This window comes from Populus alba, chromosome 13 (assembly GCF_005239225.2).
Source record: "Populus alba chromosome 13, ASM523922v2, whole genome shotgun sequence".
NCBI classification, from domain to species: Eukaryota; Viridiplantae; Streptophyta; class Magnoliopsida; order Malpighiales; family Salicaceae; genus Populus; species Populus alba.
The window spans coordinates 3,423,847-3,435,715 of record NC_133296.1 but is presented as its reverse complement, the minus strand read 5'-3'; the positions used below and the strand labels follow the sequence as shown (position 1 = coordinate 3,435,715).

The 11,869-nt window shown below is 37.0% G+C and overlaps 2 protein-coding genes across 2 annotated transcripts; one reads left to right on the top strand and one right to left on the bottom strand.

The window, feature by feature from the left end:
* Window positions 1-2,427: 2,427 nt before the first annotated feature.
* LOC118044022 (protein WVD2-like 2) lies at window positions 2,428-7,335 on the top strand. The gene is made up of 7 exons (XM_035052165.2): window positions 2,428-2,589; window positions 4,160-4,589; window positions 5,396-5,484; window positions 5,624-5,714; window positions 5,818-5,889; window positions 5,991-6,101; window positions 6,621-7,335. Exons 2-7 carry the CDS (start codon window positions 4,164-4,166, stop codon window positions 6,915-6,917), a joined length of 1,086 nt encoding a protein of 361 aa, XP_034908056.1. The 5' UTR covers window positions 2,428-2,589; window positions 4,160-4,163; the 3' UTR covers window positions 6,918-7,335.
* Window positions 7,336-9,305: 1,970 nt separating this feature from the next.
* LOC118044023 (histone H1) lies at window positions 9,306-10,281 on the bottom strand. The gene is made up of 2 exons (XM_035052166.2): window positions 10,097-10,281; window positions 9,306-10,010 (listed from the first exon to the last, which is right to left on the bottom strand). Exons 1-2 carry the CDS (start codon window positions 10,157-10,159, stop codon window positions 9,468-9,470), a joined length of 606 nt encoding a protein of 201 aa, XP_034908057.1. The 5' UTR covers window positions 10,160-10,281; the 3' UTR covers window positions 9,306-9,467.
* Window positions 10,282-11,869: the final 1,588 nt, after the last annotated feature.

Here is an 11,869-nt window from a genome sequence, read left to right as displayed (position 1 = left end):
AAATATTATTTTTTTTATGCTTTGGCGAAAATCAGGTATTTTAATACTGAGCTTGTATCCTTACGGTATAAAAATACAACCCAAATATTAATCCATTTTGATAAAAATATGCAGAAAAATCAACAACATTTTTAGGGACTTTTTAGAATTTTTTTAAAGCAAAAACATTTTTTATTCTGAAAATCTTTGATGTTTTGACGAAAAAACCGGGTATTTATAACACTGGTTTTGTATCTTTTACAGTATAAAAATACAAACCAGAATTAAAACATTTTTGACAAACATATGCAGAAAAATCAACAATATTTTTATTTTTTTTTTTTTTCGAAAATATTTTTTTATATATATATAATACATTTTTTATATATATAACATATATACACATATATAATAATAATAATAATAATAATAATAATAATTAATATAATATAATTATAATATATTTATATATTAAAAGGGCTGGCCGGCCCAAACTAAAACTGGGCCGGACCCAGCCCACAAGCGTTGGGCCGACCTCGGCCCAACAAGTACCGGGCCGACCTCGGCCCAAAAAAATAATTAACCTCGTATGGGCCGGACCCGGCCCAGACCGCCGGACTGGGCCAGATCTCTCTGGCCCGGTCCACATAATTCTGGGCCAGACAACATCTGGCCAGAGGAATTAAAAAAAACGCAGGGGGGGGGAATTATTTCCCCCCCTCGTCCCCTGCATGCAGAACGCCTCTGCATGCAGGAGACGAAATTTAAGAAACAAAAAGAAAAAAATGTGCAGGGGGGAGAGAAGCGTACCTGGCACGGCGGAGACGACGGCTTGGTGGCGGTGCTGCTGCGGAGACGGTGGCAGCTTGGCTTACGGACGGCGGTTCAGGCGGTTTTCTCTCTCTTCTCCTCCCTTCGGGTCTCTCTCTCTCTATTCCTCTCGGGGTCTCCCCTTTTCTCCTCTTTTTCGTCCCCGTGCTCTCCCTTTCAGTCCTCTATTTATAGAACCATGGGCGTGGCTTTTCATCATCGTGGACCCAGGAGCGGGTTGAGGAGCGGCTGTCGAGGAGCGGCGGGGCTCCCTCGGCTTCGGCCACGGAGGCGGGTTGTCGGCCATTGTTTCTGTCGGTGGCCCACCGACGTGGGGTCTCTGTCGGTTGGTAAGGGGGACCTGCAAAAAAAAAAGAATAAAAAATACAATGTTTTTCTTCTTCCCCGCTGTAACGTTCGGGGGGAAGAAGACAGTGAACAGTGCCGTTCAAAACGGCACCGTTCGGTTACCCCTTTTTTTTTTTTTTTAAATAATTATATATGAACGGCGTCGTTTTGGATAAAACGCGCCGTTTCATTTAAAGGAGCCAAAATCCAGATCAGTCCTCCATTATTTCACCTTCGGTCGCCGCCCCTCTTGTTGGCCGCCTTTTTCACTTTGGTCCTTGGCCTCTGATTTATGCAATTAAAACCCCTAATTGACCAATAAACTTCCAATTTCTTCAATTAAGCCCCTGAATCAATTCCAAACAGCCCCCTCTATCTTTGCGCCTTCTCCAAATTGGTCCCTGGTTTCGGATTTTCACAATTAAGCCCCTAATTGGCCATTAAACTTCAATATTTATGCAATTAAGCCCCTGATTTGACCCAATAAATTCCTAAAAAAATATATTTTGGCCCCATAAACTTAAATTTCTTCTAATTAAAGCCCAAATTGACTTAAAAATCAATTTTTCTTGCAATCAAATCTTCTATAAATTCAAATAAAAAAACCAATTAAGTCCATAAACATCCAAATTTGGGCTTTCTCCTCAAAAATTCAAATTTTCCTTCTCAATAGGCTGTCAAAAAATTCAATCCTTGTATTTTTAAATTCCTTGACCAATTTTCTGACTGTTTTCCGAGCGCTTCTGCCCCCCTGTTATTTTTCTAACCTCTTTTGGTTATTTATTTTATTTTTCATGGGGACCCAAAAATGGGTTACAACATATATATATAATATAATAATAAAATTAATGGTTTTTTTTATAATACATATAAAATTTTAATAATATTAATTACAAATATATAATTTTATATACGAGAATATTGTAAATTTTGAACAATATTATAAAGATTTTTTTAGGAATGTAGTATTTTAACAAAATAATTCTTACAAATATTTTCAAAATAATCTATACAACAACAACCAATAATATCAACTACAAAGTCCATTTATCAGTTATAAATTATACAAATATTATTTAAGGACCTAATTTGTAGTATAGTGATTCATTTACATAAAGTTTACGTTTATTCAAAACAATGGAGAAGATATATTAAGATCACATTATCCATCTCTCTTTCTCTCTTTCCATTTTCAAATAAGAAGATCACAGAAAATGGAACCATGCCGTTAAGTAACGTCGTTAAAACGGAAAAAAAACTTATCTATGTATAAAATCCAACATCTCAACATTAAAAAAAAGCTATCACAACAAAAACCTTCCTTAGCTGTTAAAAAAGCAAAATCACAGAAAACATTTTGGCTTTGTTTATATTTTTAGAGAGGGAGGGAGAGGGAGAGAGAGAGAGAGAGAGGAGGGGGAGCTCAAGATCTTCCCAGATCGGACCTGAGTTGTAAGAAATCTTATTACATTCTGGCTGTTTAATCCGGGTTTGTGTCATGTGTATCAGTTTTTGTTTTTGTAAACAAAAAAACAATGTAGCTTGATCTAAAAAGGTTGTTTCTTTGATCTTTTCGTTCATTGTTTCTTTATGGTTTCTCTCTAATAAAAGGTTTGCTCTTGGATTTCTGCTATTTGGGGATGGAAAAATGATGTCTTTCTCAATTTTAATGGATTTTTAAGGGGTTTTATTGGTTATTTAGAATGGAGAGATTTTAGCAATCTTTTGTCTTTCACATTTTTATGGGGGGTTTTGAAGTTATTAGATTCTCTCTGTTTTGGTTTTGATAGTGAAAAAGACGGGTCTTTTGCTGGTGTTTTTGTTGTTCTTCTTGTTGCTGTTTTTGTTCTCTTTTCTTCCATTTATATGAGGTATTCTTTTCCTCTTACATGCGTTTCTTTGGTTTGGGAGGATTGTAGGGATTTTGGGCTCTTGATGGTTTTTTTTTTTTTTTTTTTTTATCGAATGAAGTTGGTGGTGGTGGTGGTATTTTTATTCTGGGCGGTATTTTTTTTCTCTTTTAAAAAGGTCTTTCCATATTTTTTGTGATTTAGATTTATTTTTAAGCTAGCTTGAGAAATTCTTTTTCTTTTTTAAACCAAGAAAATTGGTGATAATCTTTTTTTTTTCTGCCTTCTGCATTTTGTTTCCCTCCTCTTTAATTGACTTTTTTCTTTTGTTTCTACACATGCTCTTTTCATTTTTGTTTTTTGATTCTCAAAAGTATCTGTGGAGTTGGTTCTGTCTGGATAAAATACTCTTCTGTTTGTTGTGGTTTGATCTTTAATTTTCTTAAAGTTTAATCACCTTCTAAAATTTTGATGGAAACACAGTGAAAAGAATAGGCTATTTACTTTTTAAAGACAACTAGTTTTTTTATTAGTTATACAACAAGTTAACCTAATGTAGATGTGGTGGTTGATGGAACATTTGGAACTGTAAGGCATGGGATCTGATACTAAAAATGAAGATAGTAGGACAACTAAATGATACATACTAGGCATGCATAAAGATTGCTGATGTTTTTAGCTTTACCAAGGAAAATTACTTTTCACATAATGTTTAGGGATCTTTGAATTATCATTCTTATATATTTTTTTGGATTATAGAATGTTTGCACATTATATCATGTTCTAAACTGGTTGTCTCAATCCTCATCTACTTATTTTTTTTTATGTTAGTTATAAATTAGTGTTGATCTTCTCTTTCCAGCTTGAACTTTCTGCTGTTTTTTTTTCTTCAGCATATCCGTTTGACTCTTTAAATAAGCACTGTTTTTGCAATGAGATATGCCGTCTTTTCTTCCGTCTAGGCACTGTTTAGGTGTCTTGGTTGAGTTTTACACATTTGGCAATTTCAAAGCTATAAAAGAATTTGAAACCTTTTGGCATCACATGCAAATAGTTCTTGCTTTATATAATGTTGTTTTTCGTATTATTATAAAGAAGTGGTACATTTTTCTTGAGCTAAAAATGTCTTCTTCGTGAAGCATCAAGATATTAAGACTATCTGTTTTGTGCAGTTTGATGGGGCGGGAACTTAAGTGTGCAGACATGGAGAAGAAACCAAATGGTCTTGCTGTCAAAGTTAATGGTGTATCGCATGATAGAGTACATTTTGCTCCTAAACTTTCAGAAGGCGTCATCAAAGCAAAGGAATATGTGGAGAAAGAAACTGCTGAAGAATCAGAGAAGCAAGATGTGCTAGGTGTCAAAAGCACAAATTTTGATGCTGATGTGTCTGATGAGAAAGATGAGAAACCTGAAGCTCAAAAATCAAGTGATGATAGAAATTCAAGTTCTCCCTCACTAAAAGCTGGTGGTGCTGGAAATGCTCGTATCCGTCAAACTGTCCCTCAGCCATTTGCTCTGGCAACTGACAAACGGGTTGGCGGGAACACTTCCACAAATTCACACAATCCTCAGTCCCCTGCTACTATGAAGAATTCACAGGTAATTGGAACTCACAACATTGCATTTGGTGGATGCTGCTGTCACACTCTTGTTACTTGGGTGAAACTGATATAACTTCTATGATGAACTAAAATTTGTTTTGTGTCAGATTAAGCTAACCTTATTGTTATAAGTGGATGTGGCAGAATTGGGGAATAAACCTGACTTCTTGATAAGCTACTTTCATGCTTACCTTGTGCAGTAGGGTTAGGGAAAAGGAAAATCTACTGTTTTCTGAAGTAATCTCTAGTGACAGTGTAATGTTTTCTCCAAGTAGAACACAGCTTGGGTTCTCTTTTCAAAAGTTTGGAAACACCTTTCTTTGGGGGATAAAGGGATGTTCTTTTCAGATATTTGGAACATATTGCTCAGAAAAATAGTGAGATTTTCTGTTTTTGTTTCAATGCACAAGCCATTATCCCCAACTCTTCCTAGTGATAATATTGTGGTTGTGAGCGCGTACTTTGTTACTTGATCGATTCAGGCTTGTCCACTCCTTGGATAATTCTGTTAAGTATTTTACCTAACAAGGGGATTCTCCGTAAGATGTAGCTTATATATTTCAAACCTTCACATGCTTGATTAACTTGGAGTCAATTCAACGCTGACAGTAAATATGACCCACTTCTTTGTTGTACCTTCAAGTTGAGTGGTACCATAAACCATGCAGTTTAATTCATTTTGGCATCCGGAATGCATTATTTGACCAACCCCATCCCAGCACGCACGCACACTAAAAAACTATTTTTGTCATTTTTTTTGTTTGACAATTGCCCTGATCTTTGGAATTATGCTATTTCCTTCAGCAAAATTCACCTTCTACAGCAAGGAAGCCTTTGCAACCTGATTACAAAAAGCATCATGATGAAGAAGATAGTTGGTCTGTGGCTTCATCGTATCCTGTCTGATTTGAGCAACATTTATTATTTTAAACTGTGCTTTAATCCTAGAAGTTAAAACTGCTTGAATTCTATTTAATAAATTATATCCAGCTATATTATTTTTACCAGTTGGCAGTCCTTAGCTATGTGTAGTACTGCTGCTTCTGTGCGAACCATGAAATCTGTAACTGTTGGAACAGCCCCCACATTTAGGTCTGCTGAACGTGCAGCGAAGCGGAAGGAGGTATTTTTTTTTAATATAATGATTATGTATAACGTTCTCCATAACACTTTTTCTTAATTGATAGATTTGTATTGATCTTGTTTTCTTTGTTTTTGTTGTCTAGTATTATTCAAAATTGGAAGAAAAACACCGAGCTTTGGAAAAAGAGCGAAGCCAGGCTGAGGAAAGGACCAAGGTAGACTCTTTTCTTATGCCAGTTTGTGTGCATGTAGCGAAGTATTGCGCATGGTTCTTTTCAAGTAGTCACCCAATGAACTTCTCTGCCTTCATTTTTAGGAAGAGCAAGAAGCAGCCATCAGGCAGCTTAGAAAGAACATGGCGTATAAAGCAAATCCGGTACCTAGTTTCTACTATGAGCCACCTCCACCCAAGGTTGAACGCAAGAAGGTATTCTGCCAGATCTTATTCTTAGTTCTTTGCTAGTCCATGAATTTGAACATGTAAATGAAACTAGCAAAAATCCATGCATTGCTTCCCATAGATAAATCAGGACAAATAAAGGATACCAGATGCTTTGGTGTTAATTAGTTCATTCGGAAGGCAACTGACCTATTTCCATGAACCAATGCTTTATCCATGGCATTCAAGCAAGAAATCTATTCTTCTCTGTACAGAGTTTTGATTTTGTTCAAGGCTACAGTTTTTTTAGAGTTTAGACCCTCTTGATGGTACAAGGGGAGGGAAGGTGGCATGTAACTAGCATTTAGTTTAGGGGGGGAGTTTGTCTAAAAGCATTCTGATATGGTGTCTCAGGCTTCATGGTTTAGAACTGCCAGAGTAAACAATTTTGTTATTTTAAAATGCTGTGGTGCACAGTTGCACAAGTCAGCCATTGATTTCAATTGACCTTCACCCCCCCCCTTTTTTTTACAATACAATTCAATTCTTGATTTTGTTTGGTTGCAGTTACCATTGACCCGACCACAATCACCAAAATTAAACAGGAGAAAAAGCTGCAGTGATGCAGTTCAAACATCTCAGGAAGAAGTGGGGAAGCATTGTGCTCGCCATCGCCACAGCATCGGTAACCACAAAGATTCAACTGCCACCAGCACTGCCAAAGCTAAGGTTCAGATCAGCTCACAGACTGCTAATGGCATTCGCAAAGTCACAGGCCGATCTAGACTGGAACGTGTTACCGCAGAAGCAGTTCCCGAGAAGACTGCTGAGCCAACAAGTGCAGACATCTCTGTTCAGTCATGAACTGCTGGTTCTTACTAACTCTTAAGTGGGAAAACATCTTGAATTTCTTAAGTTATCATATTGGATGCTTCGAGAGGAGATAGCCTGCTTCTTTTCAGCTGCGATGACCTTTTCTTCTTGTTTTTTTTTCCAAGTGGTTTGTGTCTGTGAATTGTATATGTTTTGTAAGTTATATCAGTACATATCATGTTATATATCGAAAGAGTTACTGATTCTAATATGGACCAAATCTGTTCTCATCTGATTTATCGTCACCCAAGAGGTTTTCCTGCCTATGTTATCTAGAAACTCAAGTTATTAGTTCTGATCTTATCAGTTGTAAGTTGTTTTCCTCATTTTGAAACATTAACTTGTAGAACCTGTACTTTCGTAACTTCTATATTAAATTGTACACGGTGCCAGGTTCTTGATGTTTGAATGAAGTTTTTACCTAATTGTTCTATGTAGAACTGATTCAATGTTGGAATCTGCTGCAAACTGGTAACATGCCAATATTAATGTTCCAATGATTTGATTTCGGTTGCAATAAGTTTCTGCCTGGTGTCAATATACACTCCTCCGTTAATGTCTGCAGGGAAGGACAAAAGGTGGATTAATATCTCTGCAAAAGGTTAAGAAAGTAACGTTCTTGTTTCCAGAATGAATTGAAACAAGGAAAAAAACTTCAATTTTTTTTAATTTTTTTGTAGGAACTTTTAGAATGAATAGCCATGGATTGCTGTGATAACAAAATGAGCAGTGCTTCTTATTCAAGTTCTGTAGAAAAGGGGTAGACAGGTATGCTTGAGGGTGTTGAATCTGCACCTGGACTGCCAAAAGACTCACTACAAGCTCTCAAAGGCCCTTCTTATTCAAGTGTATATGGCAATTTAACTTTCTTTGTAGAGCTAGGGGTGCTGGTAGTGTATTTGCCAAATCGCTCAATTTGGCATTCCTAAAGCAGACGTGTCTTCCCGTTTGAATTTCTATCACTTTGTGACACTAATGGAGCTCAGTTCAGAGTAGCTAGGAAATGTTGGTCCCTTTTATGGCGGTTTAGTTGATCTCCCCTCTTCTTTTGTGGTGCAGCGCTTCCAACTAACACTCCAGGAATTCCATGTCATGGAAGGGCTGGTATATGTGGTGATTGGCTGTTGGGTTCAAATTTAGAATCTGCAGCCTGAAGAGGGATGGCCCTCGCTAATCACGCAAGCAACAGCACAATTATTCCTTTTGCTTATTTTTTGCCCATGCACACCAAACACGCATATCTCGATAAGAAAGTGGAATGCCAAATCACGCGTCTGAAATTCACAGTTCATAGTCCTGGTTGCACCAAGATAAAAAACAACACATGTTTATATGCGTTCACACAGTAAATTTGTGATTTTAGGATGATCAAATTTGAAAAGCTTGGAGAGTTTCTAGATGGGATATGTTACTAGTTAGTAAATGCATACACGGGGCTTGTGATGCAGATTATTTACAAAGTGGTGGAGCTCGTCCCGAGGAATTTGCTCTTGGTTTGGACAATTTTCAGGGCTGGAGTCGGCAACAAAAGCACTTGAATCCAACTGTGACAAGGACATCCATGATTCTATCATCAACTGTAATGGGGACATAACTGCAACTCTTCAAGTCCACGATTCTCTCATTTGTAATGACAGGGGCAGCAGACACCAGAAGCTGTACCTGCCTGCGTTTTAACAATCTAATAGTGGTTTTAGTTCCAAGATATCATCAATTCATCGTTTGTTCTGATATTGATCATCCTCTGTAACCTCAAGGATTTTAGCCCACATAGCAATGTACACGTCATCTAGCAGCGGCAGCAGTTGTGCTAAGTGCCTGTTTTGCATTCAGCCAAACCTGTTTTTTGAAAAAATTTTAATTTTTTTTATTTTTTTGTTAAAATTAACTACGGTTTGTATTTTTTGGATCGTTTTGATGTGCTAATATCAAAAATAATTTTTAAAAAATAAAAAAATATTATTAGCATGCTTTTCAGCACGAAAAGTTATTTAAAAAACAACTGTACCACATTTCCAAACACCCTCTAAACTTGTGGAAAAATCCATCGCAGAAGACCCCTCCCACCTTTACTCTGGGGTTCCTATAGTTATTACTTGTGATTACAAAAACCATTCTAGAATATATTAACTAGTTAAGTTCACAAATCCAAACCCATCACCAGTTTTCCCTTTCTCAGCGACCAAGCAATCAAAAATACATTCCTTTGCGTATCAGTTATCATTAACGTGCGCTTCATAAACACGGAAAGCAGCTTAAAGCGGGCAGCTGTTTGCTACGGCACGCCGTTAAACAGAGCGCAAGATATGCATGACGCCATTGAAGAACACCTTTAGAAAGACATGGCTTTTATAAATAAAACAGATAAAAACACCGAAATTACATAAAAAAAACAAACTAATATTTAATTAGTCAAAGCTGAAAGATAAGCTAGAAAAAGCAACATTCCTGTTTAATGTAAACTAACTACCATTAGCACCCTCCCTTTTCTTTCAAATTTACAATCACTACCCCCCATCTACACACACTATATCAAAATCTTCACTTCTTCGCTGCTTTTCTCTTCACACTCTTGAGCTTCACCACTACAGCCTTCTTCCCCGGTGATGCAACCTTCTTTGTCCTCGCTACCTTAGCTGGTTTTGCCACCGCCTTCTTTGGCTTAGAAGCCGGCTTCGCTTTCACAGGAGTTTTCACCTTCGGCTTGGCTGCAACATTGGCTTTTGGCTTCGGCTTCGGCTTGGCAGGGGTTGCTATCTTTTTCAGCTTCGGCTTGGCAGTGCTTGTTATCTTTTTCAGCTTAGACTTCGCAGTGGTTGTTATCGTTTTCAGCTTCGACTTCGCAGTTTTGGCCTTAGTGGCTTGTGGTATCTTAGCAGGAGCAGGCCGAGCCGAAGGTAGTTTGAAGGAGTTCTTGACCTTGACAAGCTTCTGAGAAGCAACAAGTTTCTTGAGTTGAACTAATAAAAGTTTTCTGAAATTAGCAGGCAGCTTTTTCTTGTGCTTTTCTTCTAGAAACTTCGTTATCGCATACTGGCTCGATCCTGTCCTCTCCTTCAACGTCAAAATTGCATCACTAATCATCTGCAAAAGAGAAGAGATTCAAATAATTAATCAAACAAAAACAAAAATATTAGGAGTGGATTAAGCAGTGATTAGTTAATAATTACCACGTGGAAAGATGGATAAGCGCGAGGGGATTTGGGTTTCTTGGCTTTGGTTGTTGCAGACATTTTGGGATAATGATGATGGTGAAGAAGAAGAAGAAGAAGAAGACAAGAAGAAGAAGAAGACAACGACCAAGTGGGATCTAAAGAGATACGAGCTGTTTTAGGGAGACAGGTACAGTTTCTTGTTTCGGATATGAAAGAGGAAAGTGTTTATATAGAGAGGGAAGGTGGGTTGTGATTGGTAGAAAGGGAGTTGAAGAGGATTGAGATATTTTTAAATTTGGGCCGTTGGATTAGGGGGGTTATTGACGGTCGAGAGTGTCGTTGGGAAAGTGAAGGGCGGGGGCGGTGGAAATGAGGTGTTTTGGGTGTGTTTTTGGGGTGATTTGAAATGGGTGTAACTTGGGGTATGGTTAATGGAATTTAGTGGGATTTTAAAGGGTTTGTAGATTAGGAATTAGGGTTTCTAATGAGTGTTTAATGAGGTTATTTTGTTGAGTGAATTGGGAGAATTTTGGGTTTGATCGTGAGGTGGTCGGAAATAGAGTTTTCCTTGAGTTTCCAAGGTTTTAGATAATTTTAGGAAGATGTTTTGGAGAAAACTGTGATTTGTTCGCATCATATGATTCTGCTGCAGCAGAGGAGTAGATCGGATCAAGAACCATGGGATTTGGATGAGAAATGGTTGATCAAACGCTGATTGAAAAGTGACTCAAGTTGAACACACTTGAACATGAAATTAACTACTGAAATTTCAATTCAGACCTTGATTCATTGTTTCCAAACATAATTATACAAGTTTCAAGACTGTCAAGGATCAAAATTTAATCAAATCTCTAGCATGCAGAAGGAAACGCTCTGCAACTGAAGGTGCGAGGTATTGGAAATGCACGATACAAGAAGGTAGCCATGTTTAAAGCACTTTCTCCGAGCTATAGATTAACTGTATGCCAGAAGGATCACAGTTCACTTTGTCTAGACATTGATGATTTCTTATGCTGCCAGCAATACTGTTCAGGTCAATAAAGTGATACGTAAATGAGGAAAGTTTGTTGAAGGCTTAAAGCCTTGAAGAGGAGGAGCTCGTTTGTACATTAAAGCCTTACCGGTCTCAGGCAGCAAAATGAAAGGGCTAAGAAAGATCCAAGCTGGACGATGGCAAAGTTAAGTGAAGGAATCTATAATGGTGTGCTTGTTAAGTTTCTAGTTTGAAATTGAAACTTCATTCCCTGCTTTTTTCTAAAGAAGAAATTCTCAAATTCGACCTTCTTCTTCTTTTTCGTGTCCTTTTTCTTCTTGTTCTTTTTTTAAATTACATGTCTAGATTATCTTGCGCATATCTCAATTAATTTTATGATCTCTAAAATTAACAACTATATAAACCTTCAATAACCATCATTATATTAATAACCATAAAATTTAAGACTAAGATCACAAAAAAAACAGATTTTTTGATTCAAAGTTTTTATAATTAAACCATCTATTAAATGGTTCAAATCCGTTTATTTTGAATTCAAAAAATGCTAGTCTAGATATATTTTCTTGAACTTTTAATTTAATATTGTAAAAGTAAAAAGAGATGGGAGATGTAAATGAAAAATGAACCATGAAGAAGAAGAAGAAGAAAAGAATGAATCAAAATGATTTGGTAAACATCAGTAAGAGCATTCGAACAACACAATCATGGCTTATTAAACTTGAAGGTTGTCTCCATGGCCGCTCCGCCAAAAACTTGCACCCAATTTTTACTTTAACCAAATCAAAGTATAATAC

Excerpts from the sequence above, each read along its gene's own strand:
- LOC118044023 (XM_035052166.2), bottom strand. The coding sequence starts at position 10,159 with ATGTCTGCAACAACCAAAGCCAAGAAACCCAAATCCCCTCGCGCTTAT. Across the intron at positions 10,011-10,096 it reads CTTATCCATCTTTCCACGTG|ATGATTAGTGATGCAATTTT; the intron begins GTAATTATTAAC and ends TCTCTTTTGCAG.
- LOC118044022 (XM_035052165.2), top strand. The coding sequence starts at position 4,164 with ATGGGGCGGGAACTTAAGTGTGCAGACATGGAGAAGAAACCAAATGGT. Across the intron at positions 5,715-5,817 it reads GTGCAGCGAAGCGGAAGGAG|TATTATTCAAAATTGGAAGA; the intron begins GTATTTTTTTTT and ends TTTGTTGTCTAG. Across the intron at positions 5,890-5,990 it reads AGGCTGAGGAAAGGACCAAG|GAAGAGCAAGAAGCAGCCAT; the intron begins GTAGACTCTTTT and ends CTTCATTTTTAG.